Raw genomic sequence first — 26,248 nt, 5'->3', positions numbered from 1 at the left:
TCACCCAAGATTTGGCGGCTTCCATGATTAGTAACACCCATGAGGAATTAGAACTATGCTGTATGTGTAGAAGTACTATACTATTACTATTAGCTAGTACTGTAGTAAACAGAAGTACTATTACTATTAGCTAGTACTGTAGTTTGCAACGCCAGGGTTGTAGTACTGTAGTAAACAGAAGTACTATTACTATTAGTACTGTAGAAGTAATATTACTGTTAGTACTGTAGTAAACAGAAGTAATATTACTGTTAGCTAGTACTGTAGTAAACAGAAGTAATATTACTGTTAGCTAGTACTGTAGTTTGCAACGCCAGGGTTGTAGTACTGTAGTAAACAGAAGTACTATTACTATTAGTACTGTAGAAGTAATATTACTGTTAGTACTGTAGTAAACTGAAGTAATATTACTGTTAGCTAGTACTGTAGTAAACAGAAGTAATATTACTGTTAGTACTGTAGTAAACATAAGTAATATTACTGTTAGTGCTGTAGTAAACAGAAGTAATATTACTGTTAGTACTGTAGTAAACATAAGTAATATTACTGTTAGTGCTGTAGTAAACAGAAGTAATATTACTGTTAGTGCTGTAGTGTCTCCTGAGTGGCGCAGTGGTCTAAGGCACTGCATCGCAGTGCTAACTGTGCCACTAGAGATCCTGGTTCGAATCCAGGCTCTGTCGTAGCCGGCCGCGACCGGGAGACTCATGGGCGGCGCACAATTGGCCCAGAGTCGTCCAGGGTAGGGGAGGGAATGGCCGGCAGGGATGTAGCTCAGTTGATAGAGCATGGCGTTTGCAACGCCAGGGTTGTGGGTTCGATTCCCACGGGGGGCCAGTATTAAAAAATATATATGTATTCACTAACTGTAAGTCGCTCTGGATAAGAGCGTCTGCTAAATGACTAAAATGTAATGTAAAATGTACAGAAGTAATATTACTGTTAGCTGGTACTGTAGTAAACAGAAGTAATATTACTGTTAGTACTGTAGTAAACAGAAGTAATATTGCTGTAGTAAACAGAAGTAATATTACTGTTAGTACTGTAGTAAACAGAAGTAATTTTACTGTTAGTACTGTAGTAAACAGAAGTAATATTACTGTTAGCTAGTACTGTAGTAAACAGAAGTAATATTACTGTTAGTACTGTAGTAAACAGAAGTAATATTACTGTTAGTGCTGTAGTAAACAGAAGTAATATTACTGTTAGCTGGTACTGTAGTAAACAGAAGTAATATTACTGTTAGCTAGTGCTGTAGTAAACAGAAGTAATATTACTGTTAGTACTGTAGTAAACAGAAGTAATATTACTGTTAGCTAGTGCTGTAGTAAACAGAAGTAATATTACTGTTAGTACTGTAGTAAACAGAAGTAATATTACTGTTAGTACTGTAGTAAACAGAAGTAATATTACTGTTAGTACTGTAGTAAACAGAAGTAATATTACTGTTAGTGCTGTAGTAAACAGAAGTAATATTACTGTTAGCTGGTACTGTAGTAAACATAAGTAATATTACTGTTAGCTAGTACTGTAGTAAACAGGAGTAATATTACTGTTAGTACTTCGAATTCCAATTCTCTTCAATGCGTTTCAGCAGCTTGGTTTCCATCCAATTGGCGATAGATTTTCATGAGAATATTCTAGAACCGCACATTTTCCAACTAGTGGGCTGTTTCCACCAAATGGACTAACAATCAGCGTGATGACGAAGTGCACAAAATGTACTTTTTTCACTTATGTTTTCATACTGGCCCCCCGTGGGAATCGAACCCACAACCCTGGCGTTGCAAGCGCCATGCTCTACCAACTGAGCTACACGTCACCAGAAACGTCCTGTTTCCATCACCGCGGTGGTTAAAATTTTTTTTTTATAAAAATGAAGACATGACTTAAACTGTGGATGGAAACGTGGTTAATGAGAAAAATGTGGAATTGGGATTTGACTTTCGGAATTGACTGGAATTGAAATAGAATGTTGACCCCAGCCCTGTAAACTCCTGAGTGGCGCAGTGGTCTAAGGCACTGCATCGCAGTGCTAACTGTGCCACTAGAGATCCTGGTTCAAATCCAGGCTCTGTCGCAGCCGGCCGTGACCGGGAGACTCATGGGCGGCGCACAATTGGCCCAGCGTCGTCTAGGGTAGGGGAGGGAATGGCCGGCAGGGATGTAGCTCAGTTGATAGAGCATGGCGTTTGCAACGCCAGGGTTGTGGGTTCGATTCCCACGGGGGGCCAGTATAAAAAAATATAATATGTAATCACTAACTGTAAGTCGCTCTGGATAAGAGCGTCTGCTAAATGACTAAAATGTAATGTAAATGTATCACACTACTGCTGATATAGGCTAAGCTATGCTGACCAACTCAGTGGCCTTGTGGTTAGTGTGTCCACCCTGAGATTGAAAGTTTGGGAGTTCGATTCCTGGCCGAGTCATACCAAAAGACTGTAAAAAAATGGGACCCAGTGCGTCTCTCCTTGACACTCAGCATTTATGAGCTAGATCGGGGTTAGAGTAGCGTCCTATCCAGGGTGTGTAGGCCTACATGAACATCAAGCTGCCTCACACCACAGAAACAGGAGATAGGCTCCTGATCCAGTTAGCCGTTCAAGGCTACTTGCACTGGAAAATACAAGGCACACGGGAAATTACTCCCGTCGATACAAAATACACGAGCTCCACCGAGCTTCACTAACCTCCACAATAAACAATCACCCCACACAGACAAGGAAGCAGAGGGAACACTTATACCATGACTAATGAGGGAATAAGGACCAGGTGTGTGTGATTGAAGACGAGACAAATGGAGTGATGATAAATGGATCGGCAGTGGCTAGAAAGCCGGTGACGCCGAACGCCGAAACCTGCCCGAACAAGGAGGGGAGGCAGCCTCGGCAGAAGTCGTGACAGCCTGCAGGGATGTCATCGACGTTCATGTCATGGTCCTCTGTAGCTCAGCTGGTAGAGCACGGCGCTTGTAACGCCAGGGTAGTGGGTTCGATCCCCGGGACCACCCATACACAAAAAAATTTATGCACGCATGACTGTAAGTCGCTTTGGATAAAAGCGTCTGCTAAATGGCATATTATTATATTATTATGGTGCCTCGTTCCAGCAGGTATTGACTATTGATTCTAACCCAAAGGAATTGTTTATTTACATCTGAGTCTGTTTCTGCAGGTGACTCATCTCTTTGACAATGGAGGAACTGTGTTCTTTGCTATCTTCATGGCTATATGGGGTAAATACATTATTCTGACATTTTTCTCAGTCTCTCCCCCCCCTCTGGTATCCATGTTTGATACCATTCTATTCACTCTATTCCAGACATTATTAAAGAACAGAGTAGCAGCATCATATGTTGAGTGTAAAAGTTTGTGTGTGTGCGTGTAATGTGTATGCATGTGTGTTTGAGTTGTGTCGGTGTGTGTTATTTGTGTGGGAGTGTCAATGTAGTGTGTGTGAATGAGTGTGTATATGCTGTGTATATACAGTGCCTTCGGAAAGTATTCAGACCCCTTGACCTTTTCCACATTTTGTTTCTTTACAGCCTTATTCTAAAATGGATGAAATAAATAAAAATCCTCATCAATCTACACACAATACCCCATAATGACAAAGCGAAAACAGGTTTTTAGACATTTTTGCAAATGCATAAGTAAGTTAAAAAACAGATACCTTATTTACATAAGTATTCAGACCCTTTGCTATGAGACTTGAAATTGAGCTCAGGTGCATCCAGTTTCCATTCATCATCCTTGAGATGTTTCTACAACTTCATTGCTGTCCACCTGTGGTAAATGCAATTGATTGGACATGATTTGGAAAGGCACACACCTGTCTATATAAGGGCCCCACAGTTGACAGTGCATGTCAGAGCAAGAACCAAGCCATGAGGTCGAAGGAATTGTCCGTAGGGCTCCGAGACAGGATTGTGTCGAGTCACAGATCTGGGGAAGGGTACCAAAACATTTCTGCACCGTTGGTGATCAGGCCTACCACCGTTGTGTCGTCAGTGTCTGGGATGATGGTGTTAATGTGTGTCATGACCAGCCTTTCAAAGCCCTTCATAATTACAGATGTGAGTGCTACAGGATGATAATAATTTAGGCAGGTTACCTCGGAGCTCCTGGGAACAGGGACAACGGTGGTCAGCTTGAAACATGTTGGGATTACAGGCTGGGACAAGGAGAGATTGCCAGCTGGTCTGCGCATTCTTTGCTCACGTCGGCCACGGAGAGCAAGATCACACAGTCATCCGGAAAAACGGGGGGGCTTTCTCTCAGTTGAATGTTCCAACGGCCCAAGAGATTTGGTTATTTTCAATAATTTGTGGGCAAACACACACACACACACACACACAACATTTACCGTTACACAACTGTAACCAGTGGTAAATTGAGTCTATTTATTACTGAACTGATCATTTTAGAGCTGCACACGGCTCCAAAAATAAATAAATAACTTCTTCACCTGAGAAATCAAGACAATAACTAGAGCAAGATACATACTGTAAAAATAAAAACTTTCTACAAAATAAATCTATAATTTTAATTACTCTACGTCTCCTTGCCATTGTCATTAATGGGAGAAACATATTTTTTGCAAACATATAATGGGGGTCCTTGGTGGTTTGCCTGTTAGCCTGGGTGGGGGTCCTTGGTGGTTTGCCTGTTAGCCTGGGTGGGGGTCCTTGGTGGTTTGCCTGTTAGCCTGGGTGGGGGTCCTTGGTGGTTTGCCTGTTAGCCTGGGTGGGGGTCCTTGGTGGTTTGCCTGTTAGCCTGGGTGGGGGTCCTTGATGGTTTGCCTGTTAGCCTGGGTGGGGGTCCTTGGGCAGTAAACAAGTAATTAAAGCTGTAAACAAGTAATTAAAGAAGACAATTAGATTTCTATACTAAATGAATCTGTCAGACTACTTTGAGTTAATTTCTTTGATTTGACTCTTTGGCTTACTAATTTAAGTCTAACAGTAATGAGTAATTAAGCTGAGGAATGAAACACCCAGGAGGGAGAATCTGTGTGCCACACAGCACCACACTGATGTTAGCTAACACCACACCTGGCTGTTGGACCGTGTCCCGGCATCGTTCTCTAACACCTTCCCAAAGCAATCTTTTAATACCTCCACTCTGTCCAACGAGACTCCAATAAAGTACGTGGAAAACGTCCATGTGCGTCCCAAATGCCACCGTATTCCCTTTATAGTGCACTACATTTGATCAGGGCCCAATAGGGCACTGGTCAAAAGTAGTGCCCTTTTATATGGAATAGGGTGCCATTTTTGGACGAAGGCCCAGACTCCATTACAGTGAATGGGACGTTTCACTGTAGGCTACCGCAGCCAAACCCTATACTGTACTGTGAATCGAATTTAACGTTTCTTGGTCGTGTACACAGTTTAGTTGGTGTTATAGCAGGTCCTCGGTCATACAACACAAACCTAAACGGAACAAGATCCCACAAAAGACAAGTGCACAACAGGCTGCCTAAGTATGGTACCCAATCAGAGACAACAAGACACAGCTGCCTCCGATTGGGAACCACCCCGGCCAACACAGAAACACACGATCTAGAAAAGAACACATAGAAAACAAAACATAGACACTACACATTAAAACTAACACCCTGGCTCAACATATAAGAGTCCCCAGAGCCAGGGCGTGACAGTGGTGTGTGTATAACTGTATTGTTGGTTAAGGGCTTGTAAGTAAGCATTTCACTGTAAGGTCTACACCTGTTTTTATTTTTATTTGATTTAAACAGTGTAACTAAAATACAAGGTAGAGTAGTAGAAATATTATGATGAGCTATGTCAGGGATACAGTATTTAAATACACATTGTGAAACGGGAAGTGACCAGTGGTTCAATGTCTCTATAGCATGGGACAGCAGCTGTGTGTGTGTGTGTGTGTGTGTGTGTGTGTGTGTGTAGATGAGGGAAAGAACCCAGGCATCTAAAGCCTGTTTTCCCCATGTACTCTCCCTCTTTAAACAGAAGTGGTTCAAGCTCTATTCAAGTTTAATCTTGCTGCCCATTTAAAAATACATTCGCATCACTTTTTGAAATCACCATATTCTCATGTGTATCCAATGTTTCTGTGTTTAGGGAATGTGCCGTAGAGTTATTCCCCCTTGAGAATTCAAATATCAATGTGGGCCCTCCCAAAATTGTCAAAGATATTGACTTTACCCCCTAGAGACGTCAGGCACCCCCAAGAGACATCAGGCACCCCCTAGAAACGTCAGGCACCCCCAAGAGACATCAGGCACCCCCTAGAAACGTCAGGCACCCCCAAGAGACATCAGGCACCCCCTAGAAACGTCAGGCACCCCCAAGAGACATCAGGCACCCCCTAGAAATGTCAGGCACCCCCAAGAGCTATTATTCCACTCCTTGCCACTCCTTGTCATGCAAAACATGACACGTCACGGAGTACAAGAAGCGGAATATTTGCAGAACAGGTTCAGGATTTCAGGCTCTACTGGGATAGATCACTGAAGTAATTCCATGGAAGGTTGATTGATCCCTCCTCTCCCTGTTTCCTGTTCTGTTGGAACGTTGTCCCTGTAGCCACGGTGTTCCTGGAGTTCTGGAAGAGGAGGAGGGCGGAGCTGACATATGACTGGGACCTCATCGACTGGGAGGAGGAAGAGGTTGGTCCAGTCAGAAATATCTGGTTTATTCATGTGATATCACGTCAGAGACACGTGTGTACATGTATGTAGACTAGTGTTCAGCCGTTTCTCATTCAGCAATATCTGGTTGATGTCATACCATATTCAGCAATTTCAATGTCTCTTATGATACAGTCAAGCATTGACTGGATGGGGGTATCTATGATTGGGTCAAGTCAGAAATATCAGAGTGATTGATAATGGAGTGTGTGTGTGTGTTTGTCCCAGGAGAATCTGCGGCCCCAGTTCGAAGCCAAGTACTCCAGGGTAGAGAGAGTAAACCCAATCTCTGGCAAGCCGGAGCCCTTCCAGCCCTTCACTGACAAAGTCAGCAGACTCATGATCTCTGTGTCCGGCATCTTCTTCATGGTAAGACCCTGTGGTCCTCTGTAGCTCAATTGGTAGAGCGCGGCGCTTGTAACACCAGGGTAGTGGTTTGATCCCCGGGACCACCCATACGTAAAAAATGTATGCACACATGACTGTAAGTCGCTTTGGATAAAAGCGTCTGCTAAATGGCTTATTATTATTATTATTATTATTATTATTATTATTATTATTATTATATATGAGTTATCAGGCTGTACTGTCTGTCTGTCTGTCTGTCTGTCTGTCTGTCTGTGTCTGGGATCTCCTTCACAGGTAAGACCTTCCATCACACAAATAAAAAGGCTGTGGTGTGGATCTATCCTCAGTGTGTACACACTGCAGGGTTTGGGATCAATTCCATTTAAATTCAGGCAATTCTAGAAGTACAATGAAATGTTTTAATTGAAAATCTAATTGGAATTGGAATTTCGGTTTACTTTCTAAATTGACTGAATTGAAATGGAACTGACCCCAACCCTGGAACACGGTTTACTACCTACCAGAGTGATTAGCTTCTATCAGCCTGCTACCGCCCCCTGGTGGAGGGGATCCATCACTGCAACAGCCACTCCTTGGAAACAGTTGACTCTGCCCCTCAGTAGTTGTGGTATTGTTTTTCATTGTTCATTGTTGCTCATCACTCCACTACAATAAGGAAGTGTCTAGAGTCTGTGACATGTAACAGTGACTCATTGTTTAACAATATGACTCCATAGAGTCTAGACGTTGTAAACGTACGATCCCAGACCCAGCCTGGATGCATTACCCCAAAACTGACAGCTTCAATACATTATCCTCAGAGGATGATGATTTATCTGACCGGTATAGTTCTTCTTTCTATTTCTGTCTGTCTCTCTCTTTCTCCCCCCCCCCCCCATGCTACTTTCTCTCTGTGTGTCCTCCAGATCTCTCTGGTCCTGACAGCGGTGTTTGCGGTGGTGGTGTTCCGACTGATCGTCATGGAGAAGTTTGCATCTCTCGACTGGGTGTTTGTCAAAAAGAACTGGCAGTTTGCCACCTCTGGCACCGGAGTCTGTATCAACTTCATGATCATCATGTCTCTGAATGTGGTGGGTGCAGGCCAAACCAAACCATAGAATAGTGTAATTATATTTGATCCACAATCAGAAGAACAGATGTCATGTCCCTCAATGTGAATGGATGTCTGGCCAAACTATTAAGCCAAGCCACCTCATCCACAGTCGTGCATGTCTCCCGAGTGGTAGCAGTGGTCTAAGGCACTGCGTCGCAGTGCTAGCTGTGCCACTAGAGATCCTGGTTAGAGTCCAGGCTCTGTCGCAGCCGGCCGCGACCGGGAGACCCATGGGCGGCGCACAATTGGTCCAGCGTCGTCCAAGGTATGGGGAGGGTTTGGCCGGCAGCGATGTGGGTTCGTTTCCCATGAGGGGCCAGTATGATTTTTTTTAAATGTATTTTTTATTAAACATGTATGCATTCACTAACTGTAAGTTGCTCTGGATAAGAGCGTCTGCTAAATGACTAAAATGTAAAATAATGTTGCATATTGATCCAAAGCCAAATTGTAACTTTCTGTTCACCATGTCTGTGAATGTGGTGGGTATCTGGGTTATCTCTCTTCAGGTATATGAAAAGGTGGCTTACCTGCTCACCAATTTAGGTGAGCATAACCCTCATTCGATACACATATGTTGCTTCATTAACAGCTTCAGAGGTACATGTCAACTTCTGTCATCTCTCTCGCTCTCTCTCTCTCTCTCTCCCCCTCCCTCCCTCTATCTCTTCCTCTGTCTCTCTCTCTCTCCCTCTCTCTCTCTAGAACACCCACGGACTGAGTCAGAATGGGAGAACAGTTTTGCTCTCAAGATGTTTCTCTTCCAGTTTGTTAACTTGAACAGCTCTACGTTCTACGTCGCGTTCTTCCTTGGAAGGTAACTATTAGAAGGTCACCTTCTAAACAAGTGGTCCTCTGTAGCTCAGCTGGTAGAGCACGGCGCTTGTAACGCCAAGGTAGTGGGGTTCGATCCCCGGGGACCACCCATACACAAAATAAAAATGTATTCACGCATGACTGTAAGTCGCTTTGGATAAAAGCGTCTGCTAAATGGCATATTATTATTATTTGTAACAGACGGTTTTATGGAAGCCGTCCTCAATACATTTAACAGCATAAGTCCTACAAGCTCCCCCCCCTTTTTTTTTTTACATTGCAGGTTCTCTTTTCTATAAGAATAAACCAGTTTTTAGAATTACATGATTCCTCAAGATTCCCCCGAAATAAGTTGATTCACCAAATAAGTTTTCTGTGTGAGTAAGGTTCTGTGCAAGTTTCAATCTCCCCCCCCACCCCCCGCCCCCCACTGTCCTGAGAATTAAACTGGAGCTAATATCTTCACTCTGACCTATGTTTAGGTTCGCCGGCAGACCAGGGAAATATAACAAACTGTTCAATAGATGGAGACTGGAGGAGGTGAGTGGAGTCAGGAAGCAACCCAACAATAAAACTACGTTTGCATCCCAAATGGCACCCTGTTCCCTATACAGGGCTCTGGTCAAAAGTAGTGCACTATATAGGGAATAGGGTGCCATTCTCTGGTCAAAAGTAGTGCACTATATAGGGAATAGGGTGCCATTCTCTGGTCTAAAGTAGTGCACTATATAGGGAATAGGGTGCCATTCTCTGGTCAAAAGTAGTGCACTATATAGGGAATAGGGTGCCATTCTCTGGTCTAAAGTAGTGCACTATATAGGGAATAGGGTGCCATTCTCTGGTCTAAAGTAGTGCACTATATAGGGAATAGGGTGCAATTTTGGGACGCTACCCCGGTTATTACACTGTTAGAGATGGTTATTAACAATAAAACAATAATAAAGCAATAAAGCAATAAAAAAAAGGTTATTATTTAAACACTGTTAAGGCTGCTTATTGCCTTTCCATTTGAGGGGAGATTTTACGGAGCACAATAGTGATTCATCATCTTATTCGTTTTAATTATTACTTTTGCATAACATGTAATAATTCCTTTGCCCGTAAAAATTTCACCATTCATCTCTTTCGTAACTAATCCGTTGTGGTTTGTAACGGTGCTAAAAACAAAACACTCAAAATGAGCTTGAAATGAGTAGCAGTCATCGCCCATGAATTTGAGTTTGTCATTTAAAAAGTGATTTAATGAAGCTCTCTCTGATTTATAAAGCATGGGGTTAAATATGAATATAATCATTTGGGATTGTTTTACTTAGTTTTATTTTATTCAGTGCCACCACAGTGGCAGGAAGTATGGTGCATACAATGTGGATATTACATATATATTTTCTTTCACTCAGTGATTTGTAATTAATAGTTGTTTTTTTATTGTTTCTTTCTTTCAGTGCCACCCCAGTGGCTGTCTGATCGATCTGTGCCTTCAAATGGGAGTCATCATGGTACTAAAACAGATCTGGAACAACTTCATGGAGTTGGGTTATCCGTAAGTACCATGGAATTTCTCTCTCTCTCTCTCTCTCTCTCTCTCTCTCTCTCTCTCTCTCTCTCTCTCTCTCTCTCTCTCTCTCTCTCTCTCTCTCTCTCTCGCTCTCTCTCTCGCTCTCTCTCTCTCTCTCTCTCTCTCTCTCCCTCTCTCTCTCTCGCTCTCTCTCTCTCTCTCTCTCTCTCTCTCTCTCTCTCTCTCTCTCTCTCTCTCTCTCTCTCTCTCTCTCTCTCTCTCTCTCTCTCTCTCTCTCTCTCTCTCTCTCTCTCTCTCATCTCTATCTCTATCTCTATCTCTCTATCTCTCTCATGAAAAGTGTCCCTGAACATGACAGATACAGCGCCTTCAGAAAGTATTTACTCCCCTTGACTTTTTCCTCATTTTGTTGTGTTACAGCCTGAATTTAAAATAGATTAAATTGACATTTTTTGGTCACTGGCCTACACACACAATACCCCATAATGTCAAAGTGGAATTATGTTTTTCGAAATTTGTACAGATTAATTTTGATTAAAAATGAAATAAGTGTTCAACCCCTTTGTTATGGCAAGCCTAAATAACTTCAGGATAAAAAAAATTGCTTAACAAGTCACCTAATAGGTTGCATGGACTCATGCAACTTAGAAATAGTGTTTAACATGATTTTTGAATGACTACCTCATCTCTGTAACCCTCACATACAATTATCTGTAAAGTCGAGCAGTGAATTTCAAACACAGATTCAACCAGGGAGGTTTTCCAATGCCTCGCAAAGAAGGGCACCTATTGGTAGATTAAAATAAATAAAAAGCAGACTGAATATCCCTTTGAGCATGGTGAAGTTATTAATTACACTTTGGATGATGCATCAATACACCCAGTGATACAGGTGTCCTTCCTAACTCAGTTGTCGGAGAAGAAGGAAACCGCTCAGGGATTTCGCCATGAGGCCAATGGTGACTTTAAAACAGTTAGAGTTTAATAGCTGTAATAGGAGAACTGATGATGGATCAACAACATTGTAGTTACTCCACAATACTAACTTAATTGACAGAGTGAAAAAAAAGGAAGCCTGTACAGGATAAAAAATATTCCAAAACATGCATGCTATTTGCAACAAGGCACTAAAGCAATACTGCAAAAAATGTGGCAGAGCAATTCACTTTTTGTCCTGAATATAAAGTGTTATGTTTGGGACAAATCCAATACAACACATTACTGAGTACCGCTCTCCATGTGTTCAAGCATAGTGGTGGCTGCATCATGTTATGGGTATGCTTGTAATTGTTAAGGACTGTAGAGTTCTTTAGGATAAAAAAGAAACGGAATGGAACTAAGCACAGGCAAAATTCCTAGAGGAAAACCTGGTTCAGTCTGCTTTCCACCAGACACTGGGAGATAAATTCACCTTTCAGCAGGACAATAACCTAAAACACAAGGCCACATATACAGTCGTAGTCAAAAGTTTTGAGAATGACACAAACATTAATTTTCACAAAGTCTGCTGCCTCAGTTTTTATGATGGCAATTTGCATATACTCCAGAATGTTATGAAGAGTGATCAGATGAATTGCAATTAATTGCAAAGTCCCTCTTTGCCATGAAAATGAACTTAATTCCCAAAAAACATTTCCACTGCATTTCAGCCCTGCCACAAAAGGACCAGCTGACATCATGTCAGTGATTCTCTCGTTAACACAGGTGAGAGTATGGATGAGGACAAGGCTGGAGATCACTGTCATGCTGATTGAGTTAGAATAACAGACTGGAAGCTTTAAAAGGAGGGTGGTGCTTGAAATCATTGTTCTTCCTCTGTTAACCATGGTTACCTGCAAGGAAACACGTGCCGTCATCATTGCTTTGTACAAAAAGGGCTTCACAGGCAAGGATATTGCTGCTAGTAAGATTGCACCTAAATCAACCATTTATCAGATCATCAAGAACTTCAAGGAGAGAGGTTCAATTGTTGTGAAGAAGGCTTCAGGGCACCCAAGAAAGTCTAACAAGCGCCAGGACCGTCTCCTAAAGTTGATTCAGCTGCGGGATTGGGGCACCACCAGTGCAGAGCTTGCTCAGGAATGGCAGCAGGCAGGTGTGAGTGCATCACAAAATAGATGTCATCATGAGGAAGGAAAATTATGTGGATATATTGAAGCAACATCTCAAGACATCAGTCAGGAAGTTAAAGCTTGGTCGCAAATGGGTCTTCCAAATGGACAATGACCCCAAGCACACTTCCAAAGTTGTGGCAAAATGGCTTAAGGACAACAAAGTCAAGGTATTGCAGTGTCCATCACAAAGCCCTGACCTCAATCCTATAGAAGATTTGTGGGCAGAACTGAAAAAGTGTGTGCGAGCAAGGAGGCCTACAAACCTGACTCAGTTACACCAGCTCTGTCAGGAGGAATGGGCCAAAATTCACCCAACTTATTGTGGGAAGCTTGTGGAAGGCTACCCGAAACGTTTGACCCAAGTTAAACAATTTAATGGCAATGCTACCAAATACTAATTGAGTGTATGTAAACTTCTGACCCACTGGGAATGTGATTAAATAAATAAAAGCTGAAATAAATCATTCTCTCTACTATTATTCTGACATTTCACATTCTTAAAATAAAGTGGTGATCCTAACTGACCTAAGACAGGGAATTTTTACTAGGATTAAATGTCAGGAATTGTGAAAAACTGAGTTTAAATGTATTTGGCTAATGTAAACTTCCGACTTCAACTGTACAGTATGAAAAATGTATGCACTCACTAACTGTAAGTCGCTCTGGATAAGAGCGTCTGCTAAATGACTAAAATGTAAAATGTACATATGAGATGAGTAATGCAAGATATATAAACATTATTAAAATGACTAGTGTTCCATTTATTAAAGTGGCCAGTGATTTCTAATCTAGGTACAGTGAGGGAAAAAAGTATTTGATCCCCTGCTGATTTTGTAAGTTTGCCCACTGACAAAAACATGATCAGTCTATAATTTTAATGGTAGGTTTATTTGAACAGTGAGAGACAGAATAACAACAAAAAAATCCAGAAAGAAACGCATGTCAAAAATGTTATAAATTTGCTTTGTAATGAGGGAAATAAGTATTTGACCCCTCTGCAAAACATGACTTAGTACTTGGTGGCAAAACCCTTGTTGGCAATCACAGAGGTCAGACGTTTCTTGTAGTTGGCCACTAGGTTTGCACACATCTCAGGAGGGATTTTGTTCCACTCCTCTTTGCAGATCTTCTCCAAGTCATTAAGGTTTTGAGGCTGACGTTTGGCAACTCAAACCTTCAGCTCCCTCCACAGATTTTCTATGGGATTAAGGTCTGGAGACTGGCTAGGCCACTGCAGGACCTTAATGTGCTTCTTCTTGAGCCACTCCTTTGTTGCCTTGGCCGTGTGTTTTGGGTCATTGTCATGCTGGAATACCCATCCACAACCCATTTTCAATGCCCTGGCTGAGGGAAGGAGGTTCTCACCCAAGATTTGACGGTACATGGCCCCGTCCATCGTCCCTTTGATGCGGTGAAGTTGTCCTGTCCCCTTAGCAGAAAAACACCCCCAAAGCATAATGTTTCCACCTCCATGTTTGACGGTGGGGATGGTGTTCTTGGGGTCATAGGCAGCATTCCTCCTCCTCCAAACACGGCGAGTTGAGTTGATGCCAAAGAGCTCGATTTTGGTGTCATCTGACCACAACACTTTCACCCAGTTCTCCTCTGAATCATTCAGATGTTCATTGGCAAATTTCAGACGGCCCTGTATATGTGCTTTCTTGAGCAGGGGGACCTTGCGGGCGCTGCAGGATTTCAGTCCTTCATGGCGTAGTGTGTTACCAATTGTTTTCTTGTTGACTATGGTCCCAGCTGCCTTGAGATCATTAACAATATCCTCCCATGTAGTTCTGGGCTGATTCCTCACCGTTCTCATGATCATTGCAACTCCACGAGGTGAGATCTTGCATGGAGCCCCAGGCCGAGGGAGATTGACAGTTATTTTGTGTTTCTTCCATTTGCGAATAATCGCACCAACTGTTGTCACCTTCTCACCAAGCTGCTTGGCGATGGTCTTGTAGCCCATTCCAGCCTTGTGTAGGTCTACAATCTTGTCCCTGACATCCTTGGAGAGCTCTTTGGTCTTGGCCATGGTGGAGAGTTTGGAATCTGATTGATTGATTGCTTCTGTGGACAGGTTCTGTTCAAGTTAACAAACAGATCACCGACCATTTCGAATCCCACCGTACCTTCTCCGCTATGCAATCCGGTTTCCGAGCTGGTCATGGGTGCACTTCAGCCACGCTCAAGGTCCTAAACGATATTATAACCGCGATCGATAATAGACAGTACTGTGCAGCCGTCTTCATCGACCTGGCCAAGGCTTTCGACTCTGTCAACCACCGCATTCTTATTGGCAGACTAAATAGCCTTGGTTTCTCAAATGACTGCCTCGCCTGGTTCACCAACTACTTCTCAGATAGAGTTCAATGTGTCAAATCGGAGGGCCTGTTGTCTGGACCTATGGCAGTCTCTATGGGGGTGCCACAGGGTTCAATTCTTGGGCCGACTCTTTTCTCTGTGTATATCAATGATGTCGCTCTTGCTGCTGGTGACTCTCAGATCCACCTCTACGCAGACGACACCATTTTGTATACATCTGGCCCTTCATTGGACACTGTGTTAACAAACCTCCAAACGAGCTTCAATGCCATACAACACTCCTTCAGTAGCCTCCAACTGCTCTTAAACACTAGTAAAACTAAATGCATGCTCTTCAACCGAACGCTGCTTGCACCCGCCCACCCGACTAGAATCACTACTCTCACGGGTCTGACCTAGAGTATGTGGACAACTACAAATACCTAGGTGTCTGGTTAGACTGTAAACTCTCCTTCCAGACTCACATTAAGAATCTCCAATCCAAAGTTAAATCTAGAATCGGTTTCCTATTTCGCAACAAAGCCTCCTTCACTCATGCTGCCAAACATGCCCTCGTAAAACTGACTATCCTACCGATCCTTGACTTCGGCGATGTCATTTACAAAATAGCCTCTAACACTCTACTCAGCAAATTGGCTGTAGTCTATCACAGTGCCATCCGTTTTGTCTCCAAAGCCCCATATTCTACCCACCACTGTGACCTGCACGCTCTTGTTGGCTGGTCCTCACTACATATTCGTCGCCAAACCCACTGGCTCCAGGCCATCTATAAATCACTGCTAGGCAAATCCCCGCCTTATCTTAGCTCATTGGTCACCATAGCAACACCCACCCGTAGTATGCGCTCCAGCAGGTATATCTCACTGGTCATCCCCAAAGCCAACACCTCCTTTGGCCGCCATTCCTTCCAGTTCTCTGCTGCCAATGACTGGAACAAATTGCAAAAATCTCTGAAGCTGGAGACACTTATCTCCCTCACTAACTTTAAGCATCAGTTGTCAGAGCACCTTACCGATCACTGCACCTGTACACAGCCCATCTGAAATTAGCCCGCCCAACTACCTCATCCCTATATTGTTATTTATTTTTCTCATTTGTACCCCAGTATCTCTATTTGCACATCATCTCTTGCACATCTATCATTCCAGTGTTAATACTAATTGTAATTATTTTGCACTATAGCCTATTTATTGCCTTACCTCCATAACTTGCTACATTTGCACACTGTATATATATTTTCTGTTGTATTTTTGACTTTATGTTTTGTTTTACCCCATATGTAACTCTATGTCGTTGTTTTTATCGCACTGCTTTGCTTTATCTTGGCCAGGTCGCAGTTGTAAATGAGAACTTGTTCTCAACTGGCTTACCTGGTTAAATAAAGGTTAAATAAATAAAATTTAAATAAAAAATTTAAAAAATGGTCAAAGACTCCAGCCACCCTTGTCATAGACTGTTCTCTTGGTTGTTAGTTAAGGGCTGAAAGTAAGCATTTCACGGTAATGTCTACACCTGTTGTATTCGGCGCATGTGGCAAATAAAATTTGATTTGATTTGACAGGTGTATAATTGAGCACACATCCATGCAATCTCCAAAGACAAACATTGGCATTAGAATGGCCTTACTGAAGAACTCAGTGACTTTGAACGTGGCACCGTCATAGGATGCCACCTTTCCAAGAAGTAAGTTCGTCAAATTTCTGCCCTGCTAGAGCTGCCCCAGTCAACTGTAAGTGCTGTTATTATGAAGTGGAAATGTCTAGGAGCAACAACCGCGAAGTGGTAGGCCACACAAGCCCACAGAATGGAACCGCAGAGTGCTGAAAATCTTCTGTCCGCAACGTCAGCACAAGAACTGTTCGTCGGGAAGTTCATGAAATGGGTTTCCATGGCTAAGCAGCCGCACACAAGCCTAAGATCACCATGTGCAATGCCAAGCGTCGGCTGGAGTGGCGTAAAGCTCGCCGCCATTGGACTGGGGCAGTGGAAACGCGTTCTCTGGAGTGATGAATCACGCTTCACCATCTGGCAGTCCGACAGACTAATCTGGGTTTGGCGGATGCCAGGAGAACGCTACCTGCCCCAATTCATAGAGCCAACTGTAAAGTTTAGTGGAGGAGGAATAATGGTCTGGGGCTGTTTTTCATGGTTCGGGCTAGACCCCTTAGTTCCAGTGAAGGGAAATCTTAACGCTACACCATACAATGACATTCTAGAACATTCTGTGCTTCCAACTTTGTGGCAAAAGTTTGGGGAAGGCCCTTTCCTGCACAAAGTGAGGTCCATACAGAAATGGTTTGTTGAGATTGGTGGGGAAGAACTTGACTGGTCTGCACAGAGCCCTACCCTCAACCCCATCGAACACCTTTGGGATGAATTGGAACGCCAGGCCTAGTCGCCCAACATTAGTGCCCAACCTCAGTAATGCTCTTGTGGCAATGTAACAATATCTAGTGGAACGCCTTCCCAGAAGAGTGGAGGCTGTTATACCAGCAAAGGGGGGACCAACTCCATATTAATGCCAATGATTTTGGAATGAGATGTTCGAGGAGCAGCTGTCCACATACGGTTGGTCATGTAGTAGACCACCCATACACAAAAAAAAATGTATGCACGCATGACTGTAAGTCGCTTTGGATAAAAGCGTCTGCTAAATGGCATATTATTATTATTATTATTATTATTATTATTATTATTATTATTATTATTAGTATATGTAGCCTTAGAAATAAGGTTAATTAAATTTTTACATTGACATTTTAGTCATTTAGCAGACGCTCTTATCCAGAGCGACTTACAGTTAGTGAGTGCTTAAATTTTTCATACTGGCCCCCCGTGGGAATCGAACCCACAACCCTGGTGTTGCAAGCGCCATGCTCTACCAACTGAGCTACACGGGGCCCCATTCAATAACTTGCTAACATCAGATAACATTCATATATTAGCCATTTCTGAGACTCAGCAATACAAGGATATAACATCTATAGAAGAGACAGGAATGCTTATGGGGGAGGTGTTGCTATATACAGTACATTCAGAGTCATATCCCTGTAATGCTTAGAGAAGATCTCATGTCAAGTGTTATTGAAGTGCTGTGATTGCAGGTTCACCTGCCAAATGCTAACAGTCAGTAAATAATATGTGTGAAATGCTTGATAGTGTATGTGATGTAAACAGAGAGGTCTACTTTCTTGGTGACTGGTTTTCATCAAGCTGTCCGCTCAAGAGGAAGCTTCTCACTGTAACCAGTGACTGTAATCTGGTTCAGGTTATTAATCAACCTACCAGGGTGTTCACAAACACTACAGGAACAAGATCATCCACATGTATCGATCACATTTTTACTAATACTGTAGAACTTTGTTCTAAAAGCTGTATCCGTACCCATTGGCATATAGTATAAGTTCCAAAAGCTGGGCCTAAAATAGTGTAAAAGAGATCATACAAAAGATTTAGCTGTGACTCTTATGTGGATGATGTTAAAAATATTTGTTGGTCTGATGTGATTAATAAGGAGCATCCAGATGCCGCACTTCATGAATTTATGAAATTGCTTCTGTTAAGAAACTGACTGTTAGAACTGTTAAGGCTCCATGGATTGATGAGGAATAAGTCTGGCTGCACATCTGACTGGTTGACTTACTGCAAATTGAGAAATTGTGACTAAACTCAACAAAGAGAAGAAGAAACTGTATTATGAAGCCAAGATCAATGATAGAAACTTTGGAGTACCTTAAATGAAATTATGGGCAGAAAGACAAATTCAACTCCGTCTTTCATCGAATCAGATGGCTTATTCATCACAAAACCATTTTGATGTTGCCAATTATTTTAATGATTACTTCATTGACAAAGTAGGCAAACTTAGGAAGGAAATGCCAACAACGAACAGTGAGCCATTGTATTCATGGATTAAAAAAACAAATAATGAAAGAAAAGCATTGTAAGTTTTAATTTGGCAAAGTTAGATTGATTTTGTAAAGATATTATGACAACCTCTTGGCATTGACAACTCAGATGGAAAGCTGAGGATGGTAGCTGACTCTATAGCCACTTCTATCTGTCATATCTTTAATCTAAGCCTAGAGGAAAGTGTTTGTTCTCAGGCCTGGAGGGAAGCCAAAGTCATGCCACTACCCAAGAGTGGTAAAGCAGCCTTTACTGGTTCTAACAGCAGACCTATCAGCTTGCTGCCAGCTCTTAGCAAACTGTTGGAGAAAATGGTGTTTGACCAAACACAATGCTATTTCTCTGTAAACAAATTGACAACAGACTTTCAGCATGCTTATAGAGAAGGGCGCTCAACATATACTGCACTGACACAAATGACTGATGATTGGTTGAAAGAAATTGATAATAAGAAGATTGTGGGAGCTGTACTGTTAGATTTCAGTGCAGCCTTTGATATTATTGACCCTAACCTGTTATGGCTTTTCAACCTCTGCCATTTCGTGGATTCTGAGGGTTTTCTTTAATGGAAGCCTCTCTAATGTCAAACATGTAGGATGTGGTGTACCGCAGGGCAGCTCTCTAGGCCCCCCTACTCTTTTCTATTTTTACCAATGACCTGCCACTGGCATTGAACAAAGCCTGTGTGTCCATGTATGCTGATGACTCAACCACATACGCATCAGCAACCACAGCTAATGAAGTCACTGAAACCCTTAACAAAGTGTAGAATGGGTGGTCAGTAATAAACTGGTCCTAAACATCTCTAAAACTAAGAGCATTGTATTTGGTGTAAATCAAAACCTATAGATTCAATGGTTGTAAAGATGGGGAGAGGTCTGTCTTGTCTCCCGAGTGGCGCAGTGGTCTAAGGCACTGCATCGCAGTGCTAGCTGTGCCACTAGAGATCCTGGTTCGAATCCAGGCTCTGTCGTAGCCGGCCGTGACTGGGAGGCCCATGGGGCGGCGCACAATTGGCCCAGCATCGTCCAAGGTATGGGAGGGAATGGTTGGCAGGGATGTAGCTCAGTTGGTAGAGCATGGCGTTTGCAACGCCAGGGTTGTGGGTTTGATTCCCACGGGGGGGCCAGTATGAAAAAATAAAATAATGTATGCGCTCACTAACTGAAAGTCGCTCTGGATAAGAGCGTCTGCTAAATGACTAAAATGTCTGTCCATAATAAAGAGATGCTCTGCTTTTTGACTCCTCACTCCAAAAAGCAAGTCTTGCAGACTTTAGTCTTGTCTTATCTTGATTATTGTCCAGTCATGTGGTCAAGTGCTGCAAAGAAAGACCTAGTTAATCTGCAGCTGGTCCAGAACAGAGCGGCACGTGTTGCTCTTCATTGTAATCAGAGGGCTGATATAAATACTATGCATGCCAGTCTCTCTTGGCTAAGAGTTGAGGAGAGACTGACTGCATCGCTTCCTATTTATATAAGAAACAATGTGTTGAAAATTCCAAATTGTTTGCATTGTCAACTTACACACAGCTCTGACACACACACTTACCCCACCAGACATGCCATAAGGGGTCTCTTCACAGTCCCCAGGTCCAGAACAAATTCAACGAAACATACAGTATTATACAGAGCCATTATTGCATGGAACTCCCTTCCATCTCATTTTGCTGAAATGGACAGCAAACCTGTTTTCAAAAAAACATCTCACGGCGCAACACCTCTCCCCTATTTGACCTAGATATTTTGTGTGTGTATGTATTGATATGTAGGCTATGTGTGCCGTTTTTAAATTCATGTAGTTCTGTCCTTGAGCTGTTCTTGTCTATTAATGTTCTGTATTATGTCATGTTTTGTGTGGACCCAGGAAGAGTAGCTGCAGCTTTCGCCACAGCTAATGGGGATCCTAATAAAAGACAAATAAAATGCCAAAATCTATATATTTTTTTCTTAACAGTTTTTACAGTTTCGCCCAGTGTTTCTGCTGGATGTGTGTTAAGCTGCGTTTACACAGGAAGCTGCGTACAGGAAGCTGCGTTTACACAGGAAGCTGCGTACAGGAAGCTGCGTTTACACAGGAAGCACAGTTCTGATCTTCTTTTCCCCAATTATTGGCAAAGAATCTTATCTGATTGGTCAAAATACCAATTAGTGGAAAAATATAAGATTTCTACTGCCTGTGTAAACTCAGCATTGCATAAAACGGTGGTAATGTGGTTGTGTGTGTTTCTGTACAGCACACGGAGATGGTCAAGATCTCTTCTCATTACCACATGAAAAGTATTTTGTTCAGCTGAAAAACCCCCACATCAAATCCTTCTCCGTGCATGCTCAGCTTAGTGCTCCTACAGGGCTTCGTCAGGGACAATTGGGTTTGAGTTTACAGTTAGCTAAAGTTTAACTGTATTGTTCAGTGTTTTCAGTCTACTGCAGAACTGGGGGTCTGACAGGAAGATCATCTCTTCCTCTCTCTCTCGCTTTCTCTCTCTCTCTCTCTCTCTCTCTCTCTCTCTCTCGCTCTCTCGCTTTCTCTCTCTCTCTCTCTCTCTCTCTCTCTCGCTCTCTCGCTTTCTCTCTCTCTCTCTCTCTCTCTCTCTCTCTCTCTCTCTCTCGCTTTCTCTCTCTCTCTCGCTTCCCCCCTCTCGCTCCGTCTCTTGCTTTCTCTCTCTCTCTCTCTCTCTCTCTCTCTCTCTCTCTCTCTCTCTCTCGCTTTCTCTCTTTCTCTTCCCCTCGCTCTCCCTCTCTCGTTTTCTCTCTCTCTCTTTCTCTCTCTCTCCCTCTCGCTTCCCCTCGCTCTCTCTCTCTCCCGCTCTCGCTTCCCCTCACTCTCTCTCTCTCTCTCTCTCTCTCCCTCTCTCGCTTCCCCTCGCTCTCTTTCCCGCTCTCGCTTCCCCTCGCTCTCTCTCTCTCTCTCCCGCTCTCGCTTCCCCTCGCTCTCTCTCTCTCTCTCGCTCTAGTCTGCTTCAGAACTGGTGGTCTCGCAGGAAAATCAAGCGGACAGAGAGGAAGGAGAGGACAGGAGGGGGACAGAATGTGGAGAACAAAGTACAGCTTCCTCAATGGGACAAAGACTGGAACCTGCAGCCCATGAACGCCCACGGACTGGTGGACGAGTACCTGGAGATGGGTTAAGACATTTCAGCTATTTATGTTACCTTGACATCTCAATTAACTTCCCTGTTTTAAATAACATTCATGTACAGTTAAAAACTACAAAGCCCAGAGGACAACACTTATTTCAATATGGTCCTTGATGGTTCTGTGATGGTTTATTTTTTAAATCAATAAGAATGTGGTTATGGTTAAATCTGTTACATTGCCCCTGTGCCTGTATTCAGTTAGCCTTAGACTGAGGTCACTGTTCTACAGAGGACTTCTACTGAGGCCCACCACAGGATGCTCAAACCGACCATAACCACTTCCTCCTTCCTCCTCCTTCTTCGTTCTTTTTTCTTTTTTTTTCTTCTTCTTTATTTGTTCTTCCTCGTCTTGCTCCTACTCTTTTCTCCTACTCAGTTCTCCAGTTTGGTTTCACCACCATCTTCGTAGCTGCGTTCCCATTGGCTCCTCTCCTGGCTCTGCTCAACAACATCATCGAGATCCGTCTGGATGCCTACAAGTTTGTCACTCAGTGGAGAAGGCCCATGCCTGCCAGAGCCACAGACATTGGTCAGTAGTGGTTTTTAATGTCTGTGCTGTTTATCACAGGTGAAGAAAACGTGAGTCGAACCAGCAGGTAGCCTAATGTGAGGCGGGCCTGCAATCAGAAGGTTGCTGGTTTGAGTCCCAAGTCGGAAATGCCGTTTCCTACCGTTGTGCTCTTGAGTCCTTTTTCTGAGTTGGTTTCTCTGCTGACCAGCTGTTGTCCCTGTCTGACAGGCTGTTGTCCCTGTTGTCCCTGTCTGACAGGCTGGTGTCCCTGTTGTCCCTGTCTGACAGGCTGGTGTCCCTGTTGTCCCTGTCTGACAGGCTGGTGTCCCTGTTGTCCCTGTCTGACAGGCTGGTGTCCCTGTTGTCTATGTCTGACAGGCTGGTGTCCCTGTTGTCCCTGTCTGACAGGCTGGTGTCCCTGGTGTCCCTGTCTGACAGGCTGGTGTCCCTGTTGTCTATGTCTGACAGGCTGGTGTCCCTGTTGTCCCTGTCTGACAGGCTGGTGTCCCTGTTGTCCCTGTCTGACAGGCTGGTGTCCCTGTTGTCTATGTCTGACAGGCTGGTGTCCCTGTTGTCCCTGTCTTGACAGGCTGGTGTCCCTGTTGTCTATGTCTGACAGGCTGGTGTCCCTGTTGTCCCTGTCTGACAGGCTGTTGTCCCTGTTGTCCCTGTCTGACAGGCTGGTGTCCCTGTTGTCCCTGTCTTGACAGGCTGGTGTCCCTGTTGTCCCTGTCTTGACAGGCTGTTGTCCCTGTCTGACAGGTATCTGGCATGGTATCCTGGAGGGGATCGGCGTGCTGGCTGTCATCACCAACGCCTTCGTCATCGCCATCACCTCCGACTACATCCCCCGCTTCGTCTACGCGTTCAGATACGGACCCTGTGTGGACGAGGGATACCGCCACGAGAAGTAGGTCCTCCTCTACTCCCGCTTTGGTCATCAATGTCTACTGTCTGATTTAGCGGTGCAGATTTAGCCAACCATTCTATTGGGCCACGTGTCCCAGTGTTAGTTTTCTTTACTTTACTTTAGGCTCATTTGACAGGACGTTGATCAACGTGCATTTCTGTGAATGTGCTAGATTTAGACAAACGGCTAATTTTCCATTTGTAGTCCATGGTTCTGAGCCCCCCATCTCTCTCCATGGCAGGTGTCTGCGAGGCTACATGAACAGCAGCCTGTCGGTGTTTGACATGGGCGAGCGCTGGAACGTGAGTGAGGAGCAGAGTAGATACTGCAGGTACAGAGACTACAGAGCCTCTCCCTGGAGCCCAGTACCATACGACTTCACTCTGCAGTTCTGGCACGTCCTGGCTGCAAGACTAGCCTTCATCATAGTCTTCGAGGTAGGTCAGCACGCCCACGCTCTGTCTGTCTGTCTGTCTGTCTGTCTGTCTGTCTGTCTGACACGTCCTGGCTGCCCACCTGGCCTTAATCCTAGTCTTTGAGGTACGTCAGAAATCCCTCTCTCTCTCACTCTCTCCTAACTACACTGATTATACCTATCTAGACCCTTCAGATCAGCAAACATCACAGGGTTAGGGCCATCGTCTACTCTCTATGTCTGAGATCTGTCTCTCTCGCTATATACGCTACCGTTCGAAAGTTTGGGGTCACTTAGACATGTCCTTGTTTTCGAAAGAAAAGCACATTTTTTTGTCCATAAAAATAACATCAAATTGATCAGAAATACAGTGTAGACATTGTTAATGTTGTAAATGTCTATTGTAGTTGGAAACGGCTGATTTTTAATGGAATATCTACATCGGCATACAGAGGCCCATTATCAGCAACCATCAGTCCTGTGTTCCAATGGCACGTTGTGTTTGCTAATCCAAGTTGATCATTTTAAAAGGCTAATTGATCATTAGAAAACCATTTTGCAATTATGTCAGCACAGCTGAAAACTGTTGTGCTGATTAAAGAAGCAATAAAACTGTCCTTCTTGAGACTAGTTGAGTATCTGGAGCATCAGCAATTGTGTGTTCGATTACAGGCTCAAAATGGCCAGAAACAAATAACTTTCTTCTGAAACTCGTCAGTCTATTCTTGTTCTGAGAAATGAAGGCTATTCCATGCGAGAAATTGCCAAGAAACTGAAGATCTCGTACAACGCTGTGTACTACTCCCTTCACAGAACAGCGCAAACTGTCTCTAACCAGAATAGAAAGAGGAGTGGGAGGCCCCGGTGCACAACTAAGCAAGAGGACAAATACATTACTGTGTCTAGTTTGAGAAACAGACGCCTCACAGGTCCTCAACTGGCAGCTTCATTAAATAGTACCCACAAAACACCAGTCTCAACGTCAACAGTGAAGAGGCGACTTTGGGATGCTGGCCTTCTAGACAGAGTTGCAAAGAAAAAGCCATATCTCAGACTGGCCAATAAAAAGAAGGACATTTCTAAGTGACCCCGAAACTTTTGAACGGGTAGCGTAGATCTCTTGCCTCTCCTATCCTCTCGCCTCAATCTAGTTCTCAGTCTCAGACACTGATTAGGTGTGTCAGACTTTAGGTAGCATGATGCAATGACCTGCACATACCTTCCCATACTGCCGAGGATTAGAGAGGTAAGGCCTGCAACCTGAGGTTCACCAGTCCTGTGGTCCTCTGGGGATTCTAGATATCCTAGATGCTGCGGCACCCTACCCCCCCCGTAAAAACCCCTCAGGGAGTTTGTTTTGCCCCGTGTTGAATTTCCGTGATCTGAAAATGACAATGGACAACCAAAGTCTTCCTCATCCTCTGTTTCTCTCCTCAGCACCTGGTGTTTGGCTTCAAGTCGTTCATCGCGTACCTGATCCCAGACATGCCCAAGAGTCTGTGTGACCGCATGCGGAGGGAGAAGTACCTGATGCAGGAGATGATGTACGAAGCAGAGCTGGAGCACCTGCAGAAGGAGAGAAAGAAGAATGGCAGGAGATATCACCACGAGTGGCCTTAGTGTTAGTCATGTGATGTTATGTCCCTGTAATACATACAGAACCTCGTCTGCAGCATACACACATATATACACACAGTACACTGAATATATATATATATATGTACACACACACACACACACACAGGTAACATAAGCATTCCCATTCTCCCCCTGCACACCAAAGAAGCCCTCTTCGGTTACCAGAAACCCTCCTACCATCCTTCCCTGTCCCTGTCCCCATCCTCTGTCCCCGTACCTGTCCCTGTCCCTATCCTCTGTCCCCGTACCTGTCCCCATCCTCTGTCCCTGTCCCCGTACCTGTCCCCATCCCCTGTCCCCATCCTCTGTCCCTGTCCCCGTACCTGTCCCCATCCTCTGTCCCTGTCCCCGTACCTGTCCCCATCCTCTGTCCCTGTCCCCATCCTCTGTCCCTGTCCCCATCCTCTGTCCCTGTCCCCGTACCTGTCCCTGTCCCCATCATCTGTCCCTGTACCTGTCCCTGTCCCCATCCTCTGTCCCTGTCCCTGTCCCCATCCTCTGTCCCTGTCCCCATCCTCTGTCCCTGTCCCCGTACCTGTCCCCGTCCCCATACCTGTCCCTGTCCTCATCCTCTGCCCCCGTACCTGTCCCCATCCTCTGTCCCCATACCTGTCCCTGTCCCCATCCTCTGTCCCTGTCCCCGTACCTGTCCCTATCCTCTGTCCCCGTACCTGTCCCTATCCTCTGTCCCCGTACCTGTCCCTGTCCCCATCCTCTGTCCCTGTCCCCATCCTCTGTCCCTGTCCCCGTACCTGTCCCTGTCCCCATCCTCTGTCCCCGTACCTGTCCCTGTCCCCATCCTCTGTCCCTGTCCCTATCCTCTG

The 26,248-nt window shown here is 44.2% G+C and overlaps 1 protein-coding gene across 3 annotated transcripts in view; it reads left to right on the top strand.

Annotated features, from left to right (window-relative positions):
* Nucleotides 1–25,663, top strand: part of LOC121568054 (anoctamin-3-like) — a 99,768-nt gene extending 74,105 nt beyond the window's left edge. For all 3 annotated transcript variants that reach the window (XM_041878621.2, XM_041878620.2, XM_041878619.2), the window contains exons 14-26: nucleotides 3,178–3,238; nucleotides 6,569–6,651; nucleotides 6,901–7,041; nucleotides 7,947–8,111; nucleotides 8,644–8,680; nucleotides 8,840–8,951; nucleotides 9,433–9,490; nucleotides 10,393–10,490; nucleotides 21,768–21,937; nucleotides 22,327–22,479; nucleotides 23,224–23,371; nucleotides 23,613–23,808; nucleotides 25,224–25,663. In XM_041878621.2, coding sequence (XP_041734555.2) covers nucleotides 3,178–3,238; nucleotides 6,569–6,651; nucleotides 6,901–7,041; nucleotides 7,947–8,111; nucleotides 8,644–8,680; nucleotides 8,840–8,951; nucleotides 9,433–9,490; nucleotides 10,393–10,490; nucleotides 21,768–21,937; nucleotides 22,327–22,479; nucleotides 23,224–23,371; nucleotides 23,613–23,808; nucleotides 25,224–25,406 — 1,605 coding nt within the window. In that variant the 3' untranslated portion in view covers nucleotides 25,407–25,663. The remainder of the gene's footprint in view (nucleotides 1–3,177; nucleotides 3,239–6,568; nucleotides 6,652–6,900; nucleotides 7,042–7,946; nucleotides 8,112–8,643; nucleotides 8,681–8,839; nucleotides 8,952–9,432; nucleotides 9,491–10,392; nucleotides 10,491–21,767; nucleotides 21,938–22,326; nucleotides 22,480–23,223; nucleotides 23,372–23,612; nucleotides 23,809–25,223) is intronic.
* Nucleotides 25,664–26,248: the final 585 nt, after the last annotated feature.

The sequence above is a fragment of the Coregonus clupeaformis genome, unplaced genomic scaffold, assembly GCF_020615455.1.
Source record: "Coregonus clupeaformis isolate EN_2021a unplaced genomic scaffold, ASM2061545v1 scaf0300, whole genome shotgun sequence".
NCBI lineage: Eukaryota > Metazoa > Chordata > Actinopteri > Salmoniformes > Salmonidae > Coregonus > Coregonus clupeaformis.
This window is presented reverse-complemented; position numbering and strand designations above follow the sequence as displayed.